General features: G+C 36.0%; 1 protein-coding gene and 1 pseudogene across 3 annotated transcripts; both read left to right on the top strand.

The window, feature by feature from the left end:
- Positions 1-1,289: 1,289 nt before the first annotated feature.
- Positions 1,290-18,258, top strand: FBXO4 (F-box protein 4). Of its 3 annotated transcripts, none has more exons than XM_073890954.1 (7): positions 1,290-1,474; positions 2,772-3,007; positions 5,373-5,593; positions 9,015-9,090; positions 9,197-9,372; positions 12,898-13,073; positions 14,220-18,258. In XM_073890954.1, exons 1-7 carry the CDS (start codon positions 1,364-1,366, stop codon positions 14,307-14,309), a joined length of 1,086 nt encoding a protein of 361 aa, XP_073747055.1. In that variant the 5' UTR covers positions 1,290-1,363; the 3' UTR covers positions 14,310-18,258. The 3 variants fall into 3 exon arrangements, with proteins under 3 accessions (XP_073747055.1, XP_025723126.1, XP_073747056.1); XM_025867341.2 differs by having other exon boundaries at positions 1,290-1,552; XM_073890955.1 differs by lacking the exon at positions 1,290-1,474 and adding an exon at positions 1,564-2,079.
- Positions 18,259-23,278: 5,020 nt separating this feature from the next.
- Positions 23,279-23,930, top strand: LOC112819759 (ORM1-like protein 2 pseudogene; annotated as a pseudogene).
- The last annotated feature ends 1,514 nt before the right edge of the window (positions 23,931-25,444 follow it).

Genomic DNA, 25,444 nt, shown 5'->3' with positions numbered 1-25,444 from the left:
GACCCACCCAGGCACCCCAAGAAAGTACCCTTCAACATGGAATTCCTGGTTAGCACTAGGAAATTTACTGATAGACCTCTCCCAGTCCCCTTAGGAGGATGACTTTGTCTACAATAGTGTACTTTTTGCCAATAATTTCCTTTTTTCCCATTCCTTTCTGCCTTTAAAGATTTAATTTTTTTAAAGAAATATCTACACCCAATGTGGGGCTGAACTTAAAACCCTGAGATCAAAAGTCGCATGCTCTACCAACTGAATATCAGCCAGGTGCCCTCATTTTCTGCCTTTATTTTCAATTTTTAAAAAAGATTTATTTATTTGGGGGAGGGTGTGCGGCAGAGGGAGAAGGAGAAAGAAACCCAAGCAGACTCTACTCACACTGATCCTGAGTTCAGGACCCTATGATCACAACCTCAGCCCAAGGCAGGAATAGGAACCTTAACCCATTGCGCTACCCAGGTGTCCCTCTACCTTTAAAAACCTTTCTTGTCCTGCAGCTCAATGGAACTCCTTTCCATTTGCTAGACGTATGCTTCCAGATTGATGAATTGCTTAATAAAGCCAATTTGATCTTTTACATTACTCAATTTTTTGTTTTTAAATATCTTTTAATGTGGGCTGTAGCACAGTTTCTTAAAGCCTTTTCAAAATAAAGCTGGACAAAGTGAGTAAAATGGATAACTGTTCCGACAGATTAATAAACACTAGCAGGATTTCAACAGTACCGTATCTGGTTTCTCCTCTTATTCTAGCCCTATTTTGCTGCCCTTTTATGGGATGCCTACGTTTGGGAGTTTTTGAATGTACCTAAAATTATAGAGAGAATATAGACTCCTCACCTTGTCATGAGGTCCTTCGTGATTGGGCCCCTGGCCAACCCCCTGGTCCATTTTTGCTAATTCCCAAGAAGACAAACAGTAAATCGGAGACCAAAAAACAATCAAAGAACTGCACAGCGATGCTGAGAAGGAAGCAACTGGCTATTAAGCCGAAGGTAGCGGAAGAGGGCCAGCTATCGAGTAAGTAGGGGCCACCTAGGCCCAGACTAAGTGGAAATGGGTCCCAGACAGAAAGAACGACTTTGGGAGAAGTAACGGAACTTTATAAGGGGGCAAGAGATTTCACGTGACCGGGTGAGGTTCGCGGGGTTGAGGCCCGAAGTGAACGGGGCAGTTTCTCGGCGGGAGCTTCAAGCTCGGTTGGAGGACAACACACGTGATTGGCCCACCTCCCCGTTCCCTTCCAGGTCCCGAGGCTGTGCGCGGGGCGACGTGGACGGAGGTAGGCGCGGGGCTGGCGGCGGGCCGCCGGGAGCGGGGAGCGCGCGTGACCCTGCGGCGCGTCACGTGAGGCGCCGGCGGTCATGGCGGGAAGCGAGTCACGCAGCGGAGGCAGCTCCCCTCAGCCGCACCACAGCGACTGGAGCCGGCTAGAGGCCGCCATCCTCAGCGGCTGGAGGAGCTTCTGGCAGTCGGTGGGCAAGGAGAGGGCAGCGCCGAGGGCCTCCCAAGAGGAGGCGGGTGAGGAGGCTAGTACCCTGACGCAGCTGCCGGTGAGTGGCGGCCACCGGCCGCGGAGGACCGAGGGGCCGCACTGGGAGGGGCGCCACGCACCGGCGGCCTCTGAGGGCCTCCCCGCGCCCAGGTCTGTGTCTGCCGCAGTCCTGCCGCCATTCCGGCCAGTGTCGTCACCTGGGAGCAACAGTTGACCAGAAACGCCGAGGCGTTGACCTTTAGTGCTCGCAGACGGACCGAAAGTCGCAGCGAGACGCACCATGAGGGGCGCCCTGGTAACCGGCCAGGTCACCCTTAGGTCTTCTACCCCCCAAAACAAGTTTTGGCCCTAGAACACCCCGAACGTCAGGTTAAGGAAATAAGGAGACCACGGCCGACTTTCTGGTTAGGCTGGGAAAGCCTTCAGCGACCGTGTGCTCCGCGCCTTTCCTCTCCGGTTCGGTGTACCAAGACGCTGCGAGGAAATCATGGCTCTTCTCTTACCGCGCGTATTTCGGGGCACAGAGCTCACACTTAACTGACAATGACGAAGAGGTGCCGCAAGTTACAGCAGCCCACAAGAACTGTACACGTCATTTATTGTTCAACTTTTCAGGCAGATGGGAAAATGGGAGAGAGGAGAAATTCTTAGAAATTATACAAATTCTGTATCTCAGCTGGACTGTTGACACCTCCCTCTGACGTCCATCAGAAATTAAAAACTGTAGGTTTAGAATGTCTCCAAGGTTCTTCCTTTTGGAGAAGTTCTTTGAAATAGAGATTTTATGGAGCAAGATGGAGATGGCAGATTTACTCTTTGATTAGAACTAATGACAAAATCAGAAATGATTTGATAAAGGTTTTATTTTGAAGCCCAGATTGTTTCCTTAAGTGATTTGTTAAGATATATGTTGTGGCAAAATACCATGAGGAGAAATTAAAGGACCTGGTTATTTTGCTTGAAAAATACCAGAACAATGATTGGTCTTTCATGACTGTTTCAGTGCGTCAACAAATTAAATGTTCAGATGCGTTTTTCTTCTGCTGGCAGGAAAATAACTTCAGAATTATAGATTCAATTATTAAAAATACTGTTACACTGATCTTTGGTTATCTACAATAATTCCTCATAATTATTAAAAATTATTAAAAAGATGGACTGTCCAGTTGACCTTTGGATTCCTAGTTAATAAAATAATTGTAATTTATTATCAGAAAATTTATTATTTTTAAGGTAAGTTTTTCATCCCTAATACCTATTTGTGGTTTCTGTTTCAGATTGACGTACAGCTATATATTTTGTCATTTCTTTCACCTCATGATCTGTGTCAGTTGGGAAGTACGAGCCATTATTGGAATGAAACTGTACGAGATCCAATTTTGTGGAGATATTTTCTGCTGCGGGATCTTCCTTCTTGGTCTTCTGTTGACTGGAAATCTCTTCCAAATCTAGAAATCTTAAAAAAGCCTATATCTGAGGTTACTGATGGTGCATTTTTTGACTACATGGCAGTGTAAGTATCTAGTTTTATGAATTAAAAAGAAGATACTAAATTTGACTGTATCACAAGTCAATAGTATAAATTAGTCTTGACTTTGCCACTAATTCATTTCATGGAATTTGGTTGTGTTTGTAAAAGCTGGGGATTAACTTAAATTCCTTCATACAACCCTTTCAGTTTTCACATTTTGTTATTTACTTGTGGTGCCTGACTCTAGAGTATTTGAATACTTGTAGATAGTTCACATGCCAAGAAGTAAAACATTTCTTAAAACTTTCATCATCTTTAGAACACTTATCATTTTGTTAAATAGTGAATACTTTTCCGTATTCAAAAAAGGAATGATTAGTGATCCGAGACCAGTTCTTTAGCAGGGAAGAAAACCATTCTCAAGGTTCTGGGAAATAAGATTTTGTTACCACCCAAAAGCATTGACACTTTTAAATATCATGTAGCTGAGAGAATTAATGTTGTTGAGCAACTGTAGTATATTGGATTCTATGAGGGATGCTTTATATATGTTTACTTTTTTAGCCATCACCCAATAAGAAAGTATTATCCTTGTGTTCTAGATGTGGAATTGAGGTTCAGAATGGTTATGGATTTGCCTAAAGTCATATAGCTTATACGGGACTGTTCAGATTGGAACCCTGTCATGCCACCTTAAAAATATATAATGTCATTGGATCTGGATATAACCTACTTTACTGAGGGCCCCAAATTTAAGGCATTGTAAATAAAATTTAAAAAATATTTACATTTTAGGTAAGAATTGTTTTACTCTGTTAGATTTAGTATCTAGATACAGGATTTTTTTTCATATTTTATTTGAGTTATTCACATCTTTCCTTATTCTAATCTAAATGCCAAGTCTTGTGAGACTACTTGATTAAAATGTATGTGATATGTTATATATAATTTCAGTAAGTGCTATTGTACTCTCACTTGCTGGTTGTTACTTCTACATTGTCCCACAAACAACCATACCATCAAGTATATCATGCTGTGGAACCAAGTTTTCCCCGGGAATAGAAGTAATCATAGTAACTACCATTTGTGATCATGTAAAGTATTTTTTTATTGAAGTATAATAACATACAGTGTTCTATTAGTTTCAGATATACAATATAATGATTGAACAATTCTATGCATTTCTCAATGCTAATCACGATAAGTATAATCCCCTTTTATATCACCCACCCCCCTACTAACCTCCCCTCTGCCAACCACCAGTTTCTTTTTTTGTCTTCTTTTCTTTGTTCATTGTTTTGTTTCTTAAATCATATAAATTAATTTCTGATCTTTCAACCCTGGGTTAATTGTTATTGCTCAAATAATGCAGATGAAAAAACTTAAGTTAATACTATAAGTGGCTTATATGAACAAAGTGTGGCCAGATCTACCTAGCCTCAAAGTTGATTTTTTTTTTCTTCTTGAATTATAAGTTTCGTAAATAAAGATCATTGTCTTGTTAGGTTAGTAATTGTCTTAACCACCTTGATGTAGTCAAAGGGCTTTAGGTTTTATTTTGATTTGGGTACTGTGTTTTAACTTTTGATAACGTGTAGAATTGGTAATTTAGAAATTTATAGCTATTGAAAGAAACTGTGTTGGTTTTTTTTTCCACATGATTCTTAGTTTGCTAGGTTATCTTTAAGGAACATTAGAGCCTCCCTGTATGTTTAACACTTATTAAACTGTTATGCTGGAGGCTGTTAATAGGAGTACTTAAGAAATTTGGTTATATTGGTGGCCTTACTAATTTCTTTTTTCTTTTTTTTACCTCTAGAGACATTTATGCTAACTATCCGTATAGGTTAGTGCATCTTGGCACTATTAACATTTTAGACCAAGTGTTTAGACCCAACTGTCCTGCACACTGTAGGATGTTTAGCAGCATTCTTAACCTCTGTCCACTAGATGCCAGTAGCACACCACACACTGACCCCCAGTCATAATGACAAAAATGTCTGCAGACATTGCCAAATAAATGCTCCCTTGGGGTGGGGAGGCAAAAATCTCCCCAGACTGAGAATCACTGTGCTATGTAGTGAGTTTTTATGACTGAACCAAGTGTTAGACCAAGTGTTCCATGAGAAAATCTAAATGAAAGATTAGAAAGTATGTAACCACTTCCTGGGGAGGACTTCCTTAACATTTGGACCACTTCTACTCCCAGAGTGCCTTTGCTTTTTCATGTCATGGCATCCAGCTTACATATTATAATGTGTCTGTTCCCCACTTCCCTCCATGAGGATTGGAACTATTATTGTATCTCTTGTATCTAGCAGGTTCTCAATAAACTATTTATTGTTAAATGAATAACTGGTTATGTTTTTTTCTGTGTTAATTTTCTAATTGTGACAATTTTATACAGCTATAAAATGTGCTGTCCATATACAAGAAGATCCTTGAAATCTAGCCGTCCTATGTATGGAGCTGTCACATCATTTTTACACTCATTGATCATTCAGAATGAACCACGATTTGCTATGTTTGGACCAGGTTTGGAAGAACTGAATACATCTTTGGTGTTGAGCTTAATGTCTTCTGAGGAACTTTGCCCAACAGCTGGTTTGCCTCAGAGGCAGATTGATGGTAATTTTCATGTTAATGTGTAGTATATAATAGTTAAAACACTTTGAGCTTGACACTAATACTAAATCATAAGAAATTAATTTTTAATTAACTCTTTGATATAATGAAATATAGTAATTTTGTGAATAGGCACCCCTCCTCCCCAGGTCCCAATGGACTGAAAGAGTTGATTTACTTTTTATGAGAAGTGAGCTTCCTCTTATTTCCTCAAATTTGTGTAATCCAGAATACAAGATTATGTGCAAGTAAATTATATGTTATGTTTGTACAGTACTTACCATATTTTAAAAGAATGTTAACAGCAAAAACCATTCAGAATCTACTATGTGCAAAGTACTGTGATATATTTTGGAATTTTTAAAAAGAGCTAAATTAACAACTTCCTCCTCTTTCTATGAAAACAATTATGTAGTTAGTTGGCAAGCAGGAGTTATAATAAGTAACAATATAATCTTGCTTATGCTTTGCTTATTCATTTATTGAGAGCACCTATTAGATGCTAGAGGTGTAGCTATTTAAAACAAACATCAAAAATTTTTGTCTGCCCTGAAGATACTTGGTCTTGGTAAGGACAAAGATAAGTATATAGGTGATTAGAATATGGAGTAATTAGCTCCTGCATAGAAAGATAAGGGTCAGAGAAGGCTCTTCGTTGAACATGATGCCTTATTTGAGTCATTAGGATGAGTTAAAATAGACCATTAAAAAAAGGGACAGAAGTATTGTGAGCAGTGAGAACTACATTTCTAAAAGCACAAAGCTCTGGATACATATGACACATTTGAAGTAGTTCTATGTGTCTAGAGTGAGGCTAGGTGAGAAGACGTGTATGCCATGCTTAAGCATTTGGGAGCTGTTGAAAGATTTTAAACAGAGGAGTGAGATGATCAAGATTGCATTTGAGAAAGATCTGGCTCCTGAGTGGAAAATTGATTAGAAGAGGCTATAAAACATGGAGACCCTTTCAGAAACAACTGTAATATTGTGAAAACATATGAAGGATACAGTGTTGACTGAATATGAGCATTATTTCTGATGTGGTTTTCATATTGGTTGATAGTGCCATTCACTAGGATAAGGAGGAGGAAGAGAAAGTTTTTTGAGGGATCTTTATAGGGAAAAGGACAGCTACTCTGGAATATGCTGACTCTGATAACTCTGGGAGATGTAAGCGGAGATGCCTGCTATAAGCAATCCACTTGAATGGAAGCTCCATTAGGGCAGGAGTCTTACCAGCTTTGTTCATAGCTGTGTTTGATGTCAGGCATGTAGTAGGCACTCAATATAGATTTAATGAATAAATGAACAAATGACTCAAGAGTAAGATTTGGGTTAGAAATCAAGATTTGGGAATCATATGGTGTCCACATGGACTTGGAAGTTTCTGAGGATGGAGAGGAATATTGTGAACCAGGTGCTGAAATCTTCAGTGAATGTTTGGAGGAAGGGGTTATCAAAAGGAGATACATAAATGATGAGGTTGAGGAAGGGATGATGGTACTACATCTGAATGGTGTATCTCAAACAGATGGAGTTTTGAAGAGGGTGAGTAAAAGGACATGGCATTGAGGAGTAAAGAGAACATTGACCCCACACCTTTACCCTGAAATGTGAAAGAAGAAGCAGTTTTGTTACTTGAGAGTGTAGAGGAAGAGAAGTAGCCCCTAAGGGTAGGCCAGTTCAGGTAAGGCCATGAGGTGGAACACCTAAAGAAGAGGTTGGGGATATGGCGAAATTCACTGATCATGAAATGTCAGTTTTATTCTCCAGACAGCAGCAGAAATGATTGTTTACAAATGCAAATCTAATTATGCCTCAAACCCTGCAAGATCAGGGAAGAATGAGGGGATGGGTTGTTGGCAGTGTGGTACAGAATAGCATAGAGATCGTACTGGGTTGAGGTTAGATGTGTTGAGAGGTAATCTCTGGAAATTAAACCGATGAAAACAAAGATCAGAAATAACAGTAGAATTTGTTTCTATGATCTCTTTGGGGAGTTTGTGCACCAAACCTGGTGGCCAGGGAACTAGGGTCATGCTTGCAGTCCAGCCACCAAGATTTCTGTATATGTGTTACCTGGAATGGTGACATAAGATGGCAAGACAGGTTAATTTAAACAACTAGATTGGTTATGATACGGGGATTAAAGATATGAAAAGTGGAGTTGTCCTAAAGTAGAGGTAAGATTATATTAAGTTGTTTTTGAAGAGCAATCTTTTTGAAGGAAAGAGAAATAATGAGATAGGCATTTTTAAGCCATCTCTCCAGTTGCTGTCAGAAGAATGGACAGTGGGGGTCAAAAATGGATGTAGGAGACTGGTTAGAAGTGATTGCAAAAGTCCAGATGAGGGTATGATAATTTAGACTAAAAGGAAGGATTGAGGATGGAGAGAAGAGGACAGATCTAAAAGGGCATTTGTATAGCAAAAAGAAGTATAGCCATGAGAGAAAGAAGGATCTTTTCATGAGGCAAGAGGAGAATCAGCCCAAGTGTTAACACAGCCAAAGAAGGGAAGAGGTTAAGAAAGAAGGACAAGTAACAATATTGAATAATTCAGATAAATGTAGTAAGAAGCTAGTATTTAGTACCTGTTATTTACCAGTCACTCTGCTAGGAATTTTACATATGTAATCTCATTTAATGCTTACAACATCTCTAAGAAGTATGTATTATTTCTATATATATTTTTAAAGATTTGTTTATTTGAAAGTGAGAGAGAGCATGTAGGGGGAGGGGCATCGGAGGAGGGAGAGGGAGAGAATCTCCAGCAGACTCTCCACCAAGTGTGGAGCCCAATGGGGGGCTCATTCTCACGACCCTGAGATCATGACCCGAGCTGATCAAGAATTGGACACTTAACTGACTGAGCCACCAGGCATCCAGTATTGTTTCTGTATTTTGATGTCAAAACAGGCTCACAAAAAATGGCAATGTGGCAAATTCAAGATTATAACCCAAGTTTGATTTCAAATTTCAGTATCTGAATATTTCTTCAATTTTCTACAGTGTCATTGGTGACTCCCCATCAATTTAAAATCATTTTCAGAGGGAGAAAAAGCCATTTCACTGAATGTATACATGGAGTATATGACTAATGAGAAACAAAAACGTTGGAAAATAAGTTTAGTCTTGATAAATATTAGTAGCTGTTAATGATGCAGCTGCTGCATGATGATACAGAAAGGAATGCTATAAGCCTATTTGTTCTTTATCCATGTTTCTATTATTACCATTTAAATGAAAATTGCATACAGCACCTTTTCTTCAACATAAACATTTCATTTTATTCCAAAGCTATATATAATTTGTCATGGGCTTTTTGGTTGCTCTTTTTTTCTTGCACTGGATAATTTTTTTCAATGTGATCTTTTTCTATATTTATTAATGATTTGTTTTGATAACTGTAATTTTCTTCTCTAGGTATTGGATCTGGAGTTAGTTTTCAGTTGAGCAACCAACATAAATTCAACATCCTGATACTATATTCAACTACCAGGTAAGGCTGCCTACGTGGTGCCCGGCCTGGGGCATTAGGACTTGGGTACTTTGGGGGGGTGGAGCCTGCTTAGTATTTATGTTTTATATTTATATTTTTCTTATAGAAAGGAAAGAGATAGAGCAAGAGAAGAGCATACAAGTGCAGTTAACAAGATGTTCAGTGTACAGAATGAAGGAGATGATCAACAAGGAAGCCGGTATAGTGTAATTCCACAAATTCAGAAGGTGTGTGAAGTTGTTGATGGATTCATCTATGTTGCAAATGCTGAAGCTCATAAAAGTAAGCATTATTTTCTTTTTAAGACAACTTTTTTGCGCAGCAAATAAAATACATTTTAGGCTTTACTGTGGCTTCTTAAGAACATGATGGTTAATTTAATAAATGTGATTCTATGACCACATACATGGTTAATAGGGAGTTCTCAAACCTTGATGTGCATAAGGATCACCTGGGGAGCTTATTAAAAACAGCTGCCTGATTCCTATTCTGATGGATTATAGTTCATAGATTTTGGTTGTTTCTTGGGCATCTGTTTTTTTTTTTTTTCAAAATTTTTTATTGTTATGTTAATCACCATACATGACATCATTAGTTTTTGATGTAGTGTTCCATGATTCATTGTTTGAGCATAACACCCAGTGCTCCATGCAGAATGGGGCATCTTTTTTTTTTTTTAATAGGCACCTACAGAATTCTGATGCATGTCAAAGTTTGATACTATAACTACATAGTATTTCTTTGTTGTATGCTTCTGTACTTATTATTGATATTTTGTCTGCTTTTAGCTCTATTCAAATAATTTATGCAGATAACTGGAAATTTTTACCTTAGTTTTAATTACCCAGATAGTAGAGAGATGTGTGGGGTGGAGTGTTAATTAAGTAGCTTAGTTAAGAACACTCTCTACATATTCTGAATAATTGCCCTTCACAATGCTGTTTAGGCATCAAATCAGAATATTATTGGGCCACAAACCAGTATTGTAATTTTTATCCCAAATCTTTTGTGAATAAGTTAGGGCATGAATATATAATATATTTATCTCACTCAGAACAAGGTAGCAACATTGCTGAAAGAAAGTTTGTGGTGCACTGAAGTTAAGCAGAGCAACAAAAACTAAGTCCAGGTCAACTACTACTGACTAGTTGGAATCAACCCACTGCATTAGTGGTCTAACAGAAGAAGCATGCCCATTTCTGGGAATAGATTCTCTTACCTCATTCTCTACTGTTCTTCTACATAAAACATTTAACATTAAATTAAAAATTATAAGACACAAAAAAGTCAAAATGAAATGACCCATTTCAGGAGATAAAGCAATCAGTGGAACCATACCCAGAAATGACTCAGATGTTGGCACTCTCAGAAAGGGACATTAAAATAACTATGATTAATATGTTAAAGGATCTAGTGGAAAAGATGCAAAATATGTGTGAACAGATAGGGATTTTCAACAGAGAGAAGGAAGCTGTGAAAAAGTAAAATGGGAATGCTAAATATGAAAACATAGGAGGTGAACACTTTCCTTAGTGGATTTATCAGCAAAAGAAACCTTTGGTGAACCTGCAGATAAATTGAAATTACCCAAAGTAAAACACAGAAAAAAGAGTAGGAGTGAGGAACAGAGCATCCAAGAACTGGGAGAACCCATCAAGGGAAACAACTCAGGGATCAGTGGACTTTTTCTTAAGGGGCCAGATGGTAAGTATTTTAGGTGTATAAGCTATATGATCTCTCACAGTTACTCAAGTCTGATGTTAGAGTGCAAAAGTAGCCATAGACAATTTATAAATGAATGGGCATGGATGTTTTAAAAAAATTATTCATAAAAATAGATCCATAGACCGTAGTATGCCAATACCTGGTCTAACTCATGTGTAATTAGAGTCCCAAAACATGAAGAAAGAGAACAAGGAAAAAGAAATTTTTGAACAGATAATGACCAAAATTATTTAAAAATTACTGAAAGACAACAAAGCACAGATTCAAGATGCTCAGAGAACTCCAAATAAATTTTAAAAAATAATAATACATAAAAATAAATCTAGGTACATTATAGCCAAACTGATGAAAACCAAAGATAAAGAGATTATCTTGAAGACAGCAAAGCAGAAGGAAGCATACATATAGAGGGCCAAAGATAAGGACAGAATTCCTGAAAGAATTGCTGAAGGCAATGAAGGGAAATCTTTACAGTGTTACAGAGAGGGGAAAATCTTGTATCCAAAGATATCTTTCAAAATGAAGGCAAAATAAAGGCTTTCGGACAAAACCTGAGAAAGTTCATTATCAGCAGATTTGCATTACAAGAAATAATAAAGAAAGCTCTTCAGGCAGAAGAATATGATACCAGATAGAAAAATGGGTCTTCATTAAAAAAAAAAAAAAAAATTAAGAGCCCTGGGATGGAAGCAATGTAGTATATATAAGATGTTTTTCCTAATTTAAATTATTTTATAATACGTAAAGGAAAAATAGTAAGAATGTATTGTGGGTATATGATTCTTTTAAGTAAGATATATGATACCAATACAAACAAATGGAACAAATGGAAATACATTGTTATAAGGTTCTCCTATATGTGAAGCTGTGTAATACTATCTAGAGGTAGACTCATAAGTTGAAAATGTACATTGTAAATCTTTGAGTAACCACTAAAAAAGTGTGAGAGAGGTACAATTAAATAAGTCAGTAGTGAAGATAAAATGGAACCATTACAAATCTTAGTCCAAGGAAGGGGGATAAAGGAACAAAGAACAGATGGGATAAGTCAAAATCTAAGAGGTATATGATTAGATTTAAATGCACCCTGTTGATAATAACTAAATATTTATTCATTTTTCTGTCAATATATAACAAATTTCCTTCAAGCTAGTGGCTTAAAACAACACCTATTAATTAGCTCATGGGTCTCTGTGTCAGAAGTCAGCACAGCATGACATCAGGTCAGATGGGTTGCAGCACTTTCTGGTGGCTCCTGGGAAAAATCTGCTTTCTAACACACTGAAGTTACTGGCTGAGTTCAGTTCCTTACAACTGTAGGATGGAGGTTTTGTTTTCTTGCCAACTGTTAGCTGGGGGCTGATGTCATCTTTTAGAAGGTATCTTCATTTCTTGCCTTGTGACTCCCTCTTCTCTTCAAATCCAGCAATGGAGAATCTTTCTCACCAGGAGAATCTCATCTCTTTAAGGGCCTTCCTGATAGGTCAGCCTCACTGAGGATAATTGCTCATTTTTGAAGTCAGCTGTGTCTTACAATGTAGCCTACTCATGAAAATGGTATCACTGATTCTAGATTCCTCCCACTCTCAGAGGGGAAGAGATTATACAAGGGTGTGAGACATTGGGGGTCCTTTTAGAATTTTGACTACCTCACAATGTCAGTGATTTACACAGTCCAATGAAAGGCAGAGATTGTTAGTTTGAATAAAAGTGCTAGACCCAAGTCTATGTTTAAAGTGTTTAAACTAAGGTCTTTGAAAGAAAGGGTAGTGATAGCTACAAAATTTATGAGAGGAAAATATCTATATCAAAGTATTTTTTCCCTTAAAATATGGAGACATCTGAATGGTACTGTGACTTTTCCCTCTAATTTCACTGAAATTCCTGTCCTTGAAGTTTACCTAATGTAATTTTGTGACAGATCAGTAAATGAACAGCTGTAAATGAACAGCAGTAGAGGCAGTTTGTTATGTTTGGATCCTGGTAATTTTTTTATTTCCTTGTTTTGTTTTTAAGTTTGTTTTATTATTTTTAAAATCTTTATAAATAATGCAAATTAAGGGTTTTGACTACATTCTCTAGGACATGAATGGCAAGATGAATTTTCTCGTATTATGGCAATGACAGATCCAGCTTTTGGATCTTCAGGAAGACCTATGCTGGTTTTATCTTGTATTTCTCAAGCAAATGTAAAAAGAATGCCCTGTTTTTATTTGGCTAATGAGCTGCGTCTAAATCATCTAAACCACCCATGGATGGTAAGGTCCTATCTTCTCTGGTGAGAAAAATCTTATTTTTCACTGTTCTCTATTTGATTTTATTCTTTCCTACTCATTCTCTTTAATGAAATAGCATTCAAAAGTTAGTTTTAATAGCTTAATCAGTGGGAGATATTTGATTGGTATCAATAAGTTTCACCTGATCATTTGCTCACTACTTTCCTATCATAGATACAGTGAGATAGCAATTGGGGATTTTTTTTTTTTAAGATTTTATTTATTTGACAGAGAGAGAGACAGCCAGAGAGGGAACACAAGCAGGGGGAGTGGGAGAGGGAGAAGCAGGCTCCCCGCGGAGCAGGGAGCCCGATGCGGGGCTCGATCCCAGGACCCTGGGATCATGACCCAAGCCGAAGACAGACGCCCAACGACTGAGCCAGCCAGGTGCCCCGGGGATTTTTTTTTTTTAAATGCCAGTATCATGGTTTTTTTCAGCATTAAAATATTATGCTTTAAGGGTCATCAGAAATATCATCCTATTGTTTCTTGCTTTCCAAATTTTATTTTAATCATGGAATCCTTTCTTCAAATGGAACCTTACATGAAAGCCCCTAAGTAAAATAAAGGAAAATAAAAATTGGAAATACTATGCTTAATAAGTTAGAGGATTTTCTTCCTTCCTCCCCATATACCTTCCATGGAGTTCTGAAGACTCTTTGGAACACAGTTGGAAAGCTACTGATACAGATGTACCTTCCTGAGTGGTGGGAGTTTTAGCTTACCATTAGGAAGAGTGGCAGTCTTAAAAAATACATTTTTGCAACTGGATATCACATTTATCAGCTGGCTAGCTGAATTACATTGAAAAATGTCTTAATTTTCAAAGTGGATTCTTTAGAGGAATTTTTTTCTAATACATACAAGCAAGTCATGGAAATGGTAGTTCTTCCCATTCCCAAAACTGAGTTCCAAGATAAGTAATAAGCCTCATATTGGTAATAATTATAGACAGAAGATCATATTTTTTTTTCTAAATTCTCTAGAAGACAAAACTTGAATGACTCACCCAAAGTTTACTGGGATTTTTAAAATCCTGTTCTTTTTTTAGTATCTAGAAAAATGTTTCTTTTAATCATAAGATTTTGGACTTAGTTTCTTACAGTGGTCTCTCTTATCTGCTCATAGGTCCAGGATACAGAGGCTGAAACTCTAACTGGTTTTTTGAATGGCATTCAGTGGATTCTTGAAGAAGTAGAATCTAAGCATGCAAGATGATCCTCCTTTTAGACCTTGGGAACTGAAACCACTTTAAGCTTGTTGCTAAGGTCATGATGTGGATATTTGCTCAGTCAGCCAATTTTGTCCTGCCTTTTTGCAGGTGGGCTTTATATTGGGACAGCTGTAACTGCCCTGTTTTTTACATAATTTTTACTTTTTACCTTAAATCAATTTTTTCTTGTAGGAAAAAGTTTCAGTGCTAGCATTTAGCCCCTGAATGAACCTTTTAAGACTTTTTTTTGGATAACTTTTATATTTTCTTTTTTTAAAATATTAAATTCTGGAAAGGACAAGTTCTCTCATTCTTTGTGATTTCTAATTTCAGTTCAAAGGTTGCGCTGGTGGAGAATAGAAAATTTGCTAAGCTTTTATAGGTTCTTTTCAAAGGTCCTTAACTGGTTATTAAAAAGAAGTTTTTATCTATTTTTAATAAATATACTGCTTAAAGACAAATATTCATTGGAATTGCACTTATTGTTATGGCCATACAACTTCTGTTTTTTTTTTTTCCTGAAACAGTAGAAATTAACTTTATATCCTATTTAATACTAATTCAGTGAAAATAACTTTCCTGGAAGTTTTTGCTATTTCACATAACTGAAAGTTCATAAGATTCTAAAGCCAACTTCTATTCCATACTCATAGAGAAAACATTCCATAAAACATGATCATAAGACAGTCCCCTCACAAATTGCAGAGGAACTGTTACAGCTTTCCTATGTCATTAGAACGGAGGAATTTTAACGCTATAATAACAAGAGCACAGTATTTGGGTTAGGATTAGGGTTAGAGTTTTAAAAAAAAAAGAAGCATAGTAGTGCCAAGGTATAGCCCACAATCCCTGAGTGGGTGCTGCTCCAAAAAAGGGAGTTTCTACATCTTGGGTACACTCATTCAGAACTTGGCTTCAACAACATGTAGTTGGGGGCAGGATATGAAATGCTGACATCTCCCTCCTGGGAAGATAATTCACTTAGAGAGGTAGTATGGTTCTGCTTCCTTGGCTGCCACAGTCTAGATTGGAGTTTCCATCTTGCTGAGTTGAAGGAGGGATGGGAGTGAGTGAGTCTTGGCTCAAATCCCAGACACTTGATGTTCTTACTGAGTTTTAGTAGATTTTTTTTTTGAAAATATTTCTTCATTTTCTATATGCTTTGGAATCATTTACAGATACTTGAAATGGCTGTTTTTTAAAAAAATTATTTTCTCCAGTTTCTCTAGGGAGCCATTCCACAGAACCCCTCATGCTATTATGCCGAGAGTAGATCTCCCTATTTTCCTTTTAATATTTGTAGTACATCACCTCATTCATTCCTGATATTGGTAATTTATGTCTTTTATCTTCTTGACCAGTCTAGCTAAAGTTTTACTGATTTTATTATTAGTCTTAAAAAAACATGTTTTTGTTTTACTGGTTTATTGTATATTTCATTGATTTATGCTCTAATCTTTTCTGCTTTAAACTTTGTTTTGAGTTTTTATTCCATTTTCTTTTTTCTAGTTCTTTAAAGTAGAAATTTAGGTCATTGATTCCATTCTTTTTTTAAAAACTTATTTTAAGTAGGCTCCATGCCCAGTGTGGAGCCCAACACAAGGCTTGAACTCACAACCCTGAGATCAAGACCTGAGCTGAGATCAAGAGTTAGATGCTTAACTGACTGAGCCACCCAGGTGCCCCTATTCCTTTTTTTTTTTTAAATAAGCATTTAAAGCTATTGATTGTCACCTAAGCCCTCTTTAACTTCATGTAAACATTTTGAAATATTATATATTTATTATTATACAGTTAAAATATTTTCTAATCCCTTGAGATTAATATTCAATCCATGGATTATTTAGTAGTAGTATTTTAGTGTTGTTTGATCTGTTACCTACATATTTTATTGTTATTGATACCTGATTCAGTTTCTCTTTATCAGAGAACACTTTAAAATTTCAACCTTAAATTTGTTTAACCTTGCTTTCTGGCCCAGCTTATGGTCTATTCTGGTGAATATACCACATGCACTTGAAAAAAGTTTATATTCTGTAGTTGTTAGGTGGAATATTTTATAGCTATCTATTAGGTCAAAGCAATTGATAATGTTCAGATATTCTATATTGGCTATATTGATTTTTTTAAAGATTTTATTTTTAAATAATCTCTACAGCCAGCGTGGGGCTTGAACCCACAAACCCAAGATCAAGAGTCACTTACTCTGACTGAGCCAGCCAAGTGCCCCGTATTGATTTTTATATAGTTGCTTTATCAATTACCAATAGGCATTAAAATCTTTAGGTAGAATTGCCTATTTTTCCTTTTTACTGTCAAATTTGCTTAATGTGTTTTGATGGTTTTTAGGTACACATACATATATGACTTATTTTTCTGATGAATCAACCTTTTTATCATTATTAATAATGTCCTTTTTGTTGTTAATGCTCATTGTTGTGAAATCCATTCTCTAATATTAATATAACCCCTTCAGCATTTAAAAGAGTACTGATCTCATGATACATCCATTCGACCTAAATCTGTCTTTATGTTTTAAGTGTATCTCTTGTAGATAGAATATAGCAAATTCTGCTTTTTTCTTTTTCCATTCTGGCAATACCACATTTTAATCAGAATGTTTAGATCATTTACATTTAATGTGATTGTTAATATGATTGGCTTCAGATCTACCATTTTATTATTTTTTTATCCCCTATTCACTATTGTTTCTCTATTCTTTCTATTTTGGATATTTCAGTATTTTTTAGAAATTGACTTAAGTTTTTCTATTAGTTTTTTTTAGCATGTGTCTTCATTTTTTTAGAGGTGGCTGTAGTGATTGCAATGTATTTCCTTAGCTTTTGAAAGTTTTCTTATAGTTAACCTTGTACGAATTTGTGTAATATGTACAAATGTTGTAACTGTGTGGGTTTCATTAGTCTTCTCACCACTCTTTTCTGTAGCTGTTAAATGTAGTATACCACCATACGTTATAAACCTCAGAGGACAGTGTTACAGTTTTTGCTGAAACAGTTCACATATATTACAAAGAAGTTAAAAGAAGAAACATTTTACAAAATAATAAAAGTGGTCTTTTATTTTTTCAAAGATACATAAAATCCTGGGTTGACAGTTTTATTCTTTTAGCCCTTTCAATATGTTCTTTTGTTTTCTTCTAGCCTCTAATTTCTGATAAGAAGTTACTCACTAATTACATTTTGATTCTTTTGTATATAATCAGTCTTTTTTTTTTTTTTGGCTTTCAAGTTTACTTTTTATCTTGGTTTTCAACCGTTTAACTACAGTGTGCCTTGGAAGGCCTTGTTTATAATTATCCAGCTTGGGAGTTACTAGCTTATTGAATATTCAAATTCATGTCATTTACCATGTTTTTGAGATTTTGGGTCATTTCTTCAAATATATTTTCTTCCCCATTCTTTCCTTTCTTCCTCTTTGGGTCTATATTGTGTTAACAACATGTGTTACACCATTCGTTATTATTTAACCTGTCTCTGAAGCTTTCCATATATTTTTCTCTCTGTTCTTCAGTTTGGATAATTTCAGTTGATCTTAAGATTTTCAAACTCTTCTTTTTATCTATATTTCGTTAAATCAGTCTTGTGAATTTTTATAATTTATTGTTGTATTGGTTCTATAACTTCTTTTTGGTTCTTTTTTTTTAATTCTATTTTTCTTCTCAGATTTACTTCTTTTTTTTTTTCATTGAGGGCATACATTTCTGTACATCACTGAGAATGGTTGTGATAGCTGCTTTAATATCCTTGTCTGCTGAGGCACCTGGGTGGCTCAGTCAGTTAAGCGTCTCCCTTCTGCTCAGGTCATGATCCCAGGGTGCTGGGATTGAGCCCTGCATAGGGTTCCCTGCTCAGCGGGGAGTCTGCTTCTCCCTCTGCAACCCCCTCTCCCCCTGCCAGCTCGTGCTTTCTCTCTCACCTGCTCTCTCTCTCTCTCTCAAATAAATAAATACAATCTTTAAAAAAATTTAAAAAGTCCTTGTTTGCTAATTCCAAATCTGCAAGGGTTAGTTTAAGTATTTTTTTTATTAAAGTAATGAATGTCATTTTTATTTTTTTTTGTATCTTGCAGAATTTTGTATTCTGAAAAATATGACTGTTGAGTTGTGGAGACTCTGGCTTCTGCTATTTTTCTCCAATGAGTCATATTTTTTTCTTTTGTTTAAACAATTAACATGGTTAGACATAAATTGCAAACTCTGTTCCTTGAGCAACAGTTCTACATTCAGTTTGTCTTTGTTATTTAAGTGAGCACCTTGAGTTCGTTTTTCACACAAAGTTCAGCCAAAGGTATAGACAGAAAATTTAGTGATTCCCTTCCTGACTTTTTCTTTTCTGAAACTCCCTTTTTCCTCTCTAGTGGCTGCAGTTGTCATCAACAAAATCAAGACTTTTTTTTGCTTTTCAGATCTGTTCTCTGTCTTTTGTCAGAATTCTGTTGCGGGCTCAACAGTTTATTTTCACATTTGGAGTAGTTCTACTTTTTTCATATTTGGAGTTCACATTTGGAGTTTGCTATCTAGTAGAGCAATCATATTGTCATTAAAAACTTCAGTGGTCTTTTTCTTATCCCAGGATAATCTCTCTTCTTGTGGCAGGTGTGATATTCCACACACAGATATGCCGACTAGGCAATTGGTCCTATAAAAGCAACAGCTCTTTGATCACCAAAATAACCTATTTATCCTTGGAATTTATTTATTTTTGAACCTACTGCTCTTTGATGGCCTAAAGTATAATTTTCATTTTATTGTGTGTTTCCTTGTTGCAGCAACAATCTTTTGTGTTCTACATTCTATCTGAAAGCAAGCAAAATTCTTAGTGGTTTTTACACTGTCTTTTATACGCCTTATGATTTCCCAGATCAGTGTTCATTTGTCAAAAAATTTCTAGCATTTTATCTATACACAGTAGCTAAACTATATTGATCATTATTTTACACTGTGAAGAGTTCTCATGTCCCATTTTCCCCTTGATTTTCAGTATTATTTCATTTTTACTATATAGTGTGATGACTTTTTACTGTTCTTTTTTTCTCCCGTTGGAATTATGTTTGCCTTCATATTCTTTGACCCTTGGAAGAAGTCCTAAGCAACTTTTCATAATAGTTGAGGTCTGACCCTTGCTACAGTCTCAACAAATTAAATACCCTATATTTAAAATTTTCCAGTTGTTTATTCTTTCTACACATTTCTATAAGAACGTTAGAAGCAGCATAACTAAGTCATTAAGTGCAAGGATCCTAAAACCAGATTGGTCTGAGTTCACATCTTAACTTTATTACTGTGTGATCTTAGGCAAGTTTCTTATCTTCTATGTGACAGAGTTTCTTTAATTGTAAAATGAAGATAAATAATACCTCATAGAGTTCTTAAAAGGCTTAAGTAAGCTAATATTTTAAAACACTAAGGACAGCGAGTTGTACAAAAAAGTGCTCTAAAATAGTTCGATAAGTTTTGATGTACAGAACATTATCAAAATGAGTTTTTATTTTTAGTCTCATAAGAAAAACCTGATGTAAAAAACCCCATTTACTTAAGAAAGCATATAAAAGCCTAACAGTAGATAGATCTGATGAAATAATTCAGGGGGACAATAGGCTCTTGATTTTTTCCACAGAAATATAGAAATTTTAGTTAAAAATTTGGCAAAGCAATATTTACTTTTTCTGTTTGCCATGAATAGCACTATCAGTTTTACACCAGAGTACATTGATGGTCATTTTCTGTTTTCTGCCATGTAAAGTACAAAGTCTTAGCTTGTTTGTCAGATTGATACTATAACTAGCAGAAGACTGTTCTTAAATACTGAAAAACATGACAGTGCTTTTCTAGATTTCCAGAAGGTGGTACTATTGCTACATACATACATAATTTGTTACCAAAAAAATAGCTCTTTCAACTTAACTTTTATAATTTTGATTAGATTGGATTTTCAGTAGCATTTCCTAAAGTGTGTTTTGAGGTATAGTAATTTCCTTGATAACTGAATTAGTGTAACTTTAGTTCTTAGTGGGTTAAATAAAGTTAAGCAGGTTACACAAGACTTTACTGTGGGGCATTTTTCATTTTACTTTTTTCACTGAATATAGATATAGATTAGTTACAAATATAGATACATTTATAGAACAAACTTAGAGAAAATGGTCTTATAGGAATTCAAACTCAATAAAATATGATTTAAAAATATTAGGACAATCCACAGAACGGAAGAAAATTTTTTACAGATGGTATATGTGATAAGAGAGTTGTCTCTAGAATATATAAAGAACTATTTCAAATCAATAACGGAAGACAAAAGGCAGCAAGGGATTGTTCATTGATAGGATGAATGTATAAGGAAGGTGTGGTATATATACACAATGGAATATTAGCCATAAGAAAGAATGAAATCCTGTCATTTACAACAACATGGATAGACCTAGAAGGTATTATGCTAAGTGAAATAAGTCAGAGAAAGACAAATACCATATGATTTTACTTATAGGTGGAATCGAAAAAACCCCCACAGAAACCAATGAATAAACAATAACAAAAAAGAGAAATATGCATAAATACAGAGAACAAACTAGTGTCGCCAAAGGGGAGAGGGTTGGAGAATAAACAAAATAGGCGAAGGGGATTAAGAGGTACAAATTTCCAGTTATAAGTCATGGGGATGAAAAGTAGAGCATAGGGATATAGTCAATAATATTATAATGACTCTGTATGGTGACACATGGTAACTACACTTAGTGAGCATTTTGTAATGTATATAATCACTATTGTGCATCTGAAACATGTCAATTATACTTCAGTTAATAAAAAATAAGCAAAGAATCTAAAGATGTTTCTCCAAAAAGGATACACAAGTGGCCAATATGTACATGAAAAAAATACTCAACATCATTAGCCGTAAAGAAATACAAATCAAAATCACAATGAGGTACGATTTCATACCCACTTAAATGACTATGATAAAAAAGATAGATAATAAATGTTAAGGAGGTTGTGTAAAAATAGAAAAACGCCTTCTTGGTCAGAATGTAATTATTTTGGAAAATGATTTGGCAGTTTCTCAAAATGTTCAAGTTAGTGTTACCATATGACCCAGTAATTCCAATCCTAGGTGTATATCTAAGAGAAATGAAAACGTATATACAAAACTTGTATATAAATGTTCATAGCAACATTATTCATAATAGCCAAGAAGTGAAAACAATCCAAAGGTCTATCAACTGATGAATGGATAAATAAAATCCTGTATATCCATACAATGGAATATTATTCAGCAATAAAAAAGTGCTGACATGCTATAATAAGGATGAACCTTGAAAACATTTTAAGTGAAAAGCCACTCACAAAAGACCACATATTATGTGACTCCATATTTATGAAATATTCAGAATAGACACAAAGTAGATTATTGGTTACCTATAGTGAGGGAGAGGGTGATGGAAGCATGGGGGTAGATGGCAATAAAATTTATTTCAAACATCTATCTAGACACTTGGATTTTTTCCTGAATAGTTACACTGTGTATTGCTGAGTTTCGGTAGCCAGTTCTGGGTCATGTGTGCTTTTTCTCTTTCATGTGAAGACAATCTGTTACAAAGTCAAAAATCTAGGCTAGTAATTTGCTAAATAAAATAGAAAGTATAGTAGCTAGCAATAAATTGCTTGATTCATTGTAACTGTATAGACCAGTATTACTTCAGCCTCATTTTTCTAGGTTATTATGAACATTATTATATTCAATAACCATTTAAATATTTTTTCTGTGAGCTTTGTGATCATCCATTTTGCCCATTTTCTGTTGGATTTTTTCCCCTCAAATTTTAAAGGACTCTTCAGGTATCAGGGAGACTAGTCTTTATCTATGATGCAAATGTTTTTTCCTCAGTTTATCACTTGTTTTCTGACTTGACTTGTTATATTTGCCATGCAAAACTTTTTAAAATGTCTAATTTACCAACATTTTTTTGTTGCATCATAGTTAAAAATGCCTTACCCACACACAGGTTATAAAGGAATATACCCATATTTCTTCTTGTACTTGTGTGATTTCATTTTTTACATATAAATCTTAGATCTATTTGGAGTTTATTCAGGTATATTGTGAAGTATAAATCCAATTTTATCTTTTTTCCAAATTGATATAATTGTTTCATTATAATTTATAAAATGTTCATATTTCCCCCAGTGTTTTGAGATACCATACTCTTTAAACACTAAATTTCTCTATGTAACTGAGTCTGGCCTTTCTGTTTTCTTTGGTCTGTTTCTCTGTATGCTCTAATGCTATACTATTAAACCTATAAAGGGGTTTTAATGTGTTCTAATATCTGATAGAGCATGGCTTCATCATTCCTCTTTTGAAAGGTTATCCAAAATATTCTTTAATACTTATTGTTCAATATGACCTTTAATATTAGCTTTGTTAAGAAAACATATTTTTATTGGGAAGGCTATGTATATATACATACGCATATAAATACATATGTTACGTATGTATGTAATATCTTGGAGAGAAATTATGTAGTCAGGATATTGAGTTCTTTCCTAGAAAATGAATATGTTTCCATTTATTCAAGACAGGTGTGTTTTCAAGTTTTCCTTATATATATTTTGCACATTTGCATTTTCCTTATATCCTCTGGTTGATTATTTGTATATGTGAAAGTTACCGATTTTGTGTATTAAATTTATATCCTTCTACTTTATTGTTTGACTTAGTTTCTTATTAATAATCCCTTGGGAAAATTGGGCAGCTATATACAGAAGAATGAAACTCGACCATTCTCTAACACCATACACAAAGATAAACTCAAAATGGATGAAAGACCTCAATGTGAGACAGGAATCCATCAAAATCCTAGAGAACATAGCAGTAACCTCTTCGACATCGGCCACAGCAACTTCTTTCAAGATACATCTCCAGGTGGAAGCGAACGCCGCGCTTTGAGTTGGATGGGCTGCTGACGCCAGCAGGATGAATGTGGGGGTGGCACACAGTGAAGTAAACCCCAACACCGGGGCATCTGGCTGGCCTACATCGTCTTGGTAGGACTGCTGTATGTGGTGCTACTCAGCATCCCCTTCTTCAGCATTCCTGTTGTCTGGACCCTGACCAACGTCATCCATAACTTGCTACCTCCTGGCCAGCTTCTACACCAAATATGATGCTGCTCACTTCCTCATCAACACAGCCTCATTGCTCAGCATACTGCTGCCTAAGTTACCCCAATTCCATGGGGTTCGTCTCTTTGGCATCAACAAATACTGAGGATGGGACTGGGGATAACACTGGACCAAAGGGCTGTAACATCCTTTCCTTCTCCATATTGTCTTCTGTGTCTTGAAAGCCCAAGAACTATATAACCTTTCCCAAACTCCCAGGAAGAAAACAGATTGGAAAATGGGGCTCCCTGGGCCCAGCCCTGCTAAGAGCAGATTTCTTTGAATCAGGAAAGGTGGAAAAGATAAAGGCCAAATCACTCTCCCTCACAGCAGGAAGCCATGTTTGAGCAGTTTGTTTGGGATTAAGTTTTTCCAGATCTTCCACCTGCACCACCTTCCAGCTCTGTTTTGCTGTGTATTTTCCTTATAATAAAGATATTTTTTTTTTCAAAAAAAAAAAAAGATACATCTCCAAAGGCAAGTGAAACAAAAGCAAAAATGAACTTTTGGGACTTCATCAAGGTAAAAAGCTTCTGCACAACAAGGGAAACGGTCAACAAAACAAAGAGGCAACCCACAGAATGGAAAAAGATATTTGCAAATGACACTACAGATAAAGGGCTGATATCCAAGCTCTATAAAGAACTTGTCAAACTCAACACTCAAAAAGCAAATAAGTCAAAAAATGGGCAGAAGACATGAACAGACACTTTTCAAAAGAAGACATAAAAATGGCTAACAGACATGAAAAAATGTTAGCCGTTTTTGTCATTATCATTAGCCATCAGGGAAATTCACCAAATCAAAACCACATTGAGATACCACCTTACACCAGTTAGAATGGCAAAAATTGACAAGGCAAGAAAAATTTGTTGGAAAGATTGTGGAGTAAGGGGAACGAACCCTCTTACACTGTTGGTGGGAATGCAAGTTGGTACAGCCACTTTGGAAAACAGTGTGGAGGTTCCCCAAAAACTTAAAAATAGAGCTACCCTATGACCCAGCAATTGCACAGATGTAGTGAAAAGAAGGGCCATATGCACGGCAATGTTCATAGCAGCAAGGTCCACAATAGCCAAACTGTGGAAAGAGCCGAGATGCCCTTCAACAGACACAGATGTAGTGAAAGGAAGGGCCCCAAAGACACAGATGTAGTGAAAAGAAGGGCCATATGCACCCAATGTTCATAGCGGCAGTGTCCACAATAGCCAAACTGTGGAAAGAGCTGAGATGCCCTTCGACAGATGAATGGATAAAGAAGATGTGGTCCATACATACAATGGAGTATTACTCAGCCATTAGAAAGGATGAATACCCAACTTTTACATCAACATGGATGGGACTGGAGGAGATTATGCTAAGTGAAATTAGTCAAGCAGAGAAAGTCAATTATCATCTGGTTTCACTTATTTGTGGAACATGAGGAATAGCATGGAGGACATTAGGAGAAGGAAGGGAAAAATGAAGGGGGGGAAATTGGAGGGAGAGATGAACCATGAGAGACTATGGACTCCAAGAAACAGACAGGGTTTTGGAGGGGAGGGGGGTGGGAGGATGGGTTAGCCTGGTGACGGGTATTAAGGAGGGCACATAGTGCATGGAGCACTGGGTGTTATATGCAAACAATGAATCATGGAACACTACATCAAAAACTAATGATGTACTCTATGGTGACTAACATAACAATTAACAAAATAAATAAAATAATTCCTTGGATTTTCCAGATTTATAGTCATATGATCTGCAAATAGGGAGTTCTGTTTTCTTCTTTTACAATGCTTAATCTTCTATTTTATTTTGCTTTGCTAATACCGCCAATGTCAAAAAGTACTGAGACAATGGAACTCCTCCTTGCCTTGTTCCTCATCCTGGTGGGAATGCCTCTTGTCAGAAGTTTCCCGTTATGTAAGATATTGGCTTTAGGAGTGATGTTTAGTAATCATGTTAAGAACATATGCATTAAAT

Source organism: Callorhinus ursinus, unplaced genomic scaffold, assembly GCF_003265705.2.
Source record: "Callorhinus ursinus isolate GAN/ISIS: 27379988/994484 unplaced genomic scaffold, GSC_fseal_2.0 scaffold3, whole genome shotgun sequence".
Classification (NCBI taxonomy): Eukaryota; Metazoa; Chordata; class Mammalia; order Carnivora; family Otariidae; genus Callorhinus; species Callorhinus ursinus.
Note: the sequence above shows the minus strand (reverse complement) of the source record. Positions and strands in the feature narration are given on the sequence as shown.

Excerpts from the sequence above, each read along its gene's own strand:
- FBXO4 (XM_025867341.2), top strand. The coding sequence starts at position 1,364 with ATGGCGGGAAGCGAGTCACGCAGCGGAGGCAGCTCCCCTCAGCCGCAC. Across the intron at positions 1,553-2,771 it reads GTACCCTGACGCAGCTGCCG|ATTGACGTACAGCTATATAT; the intron begins GTGAGTGGCGGC and ends TTTCTGTTTCAG. Across the intron at positions 13,074-14,219 it reads ATCTAAACCACCCATGGATG|GTCCAGGATACAGAGGCTGA; the intron begins GTAAGGTCCTAT and ends ATCTGCTCATAG.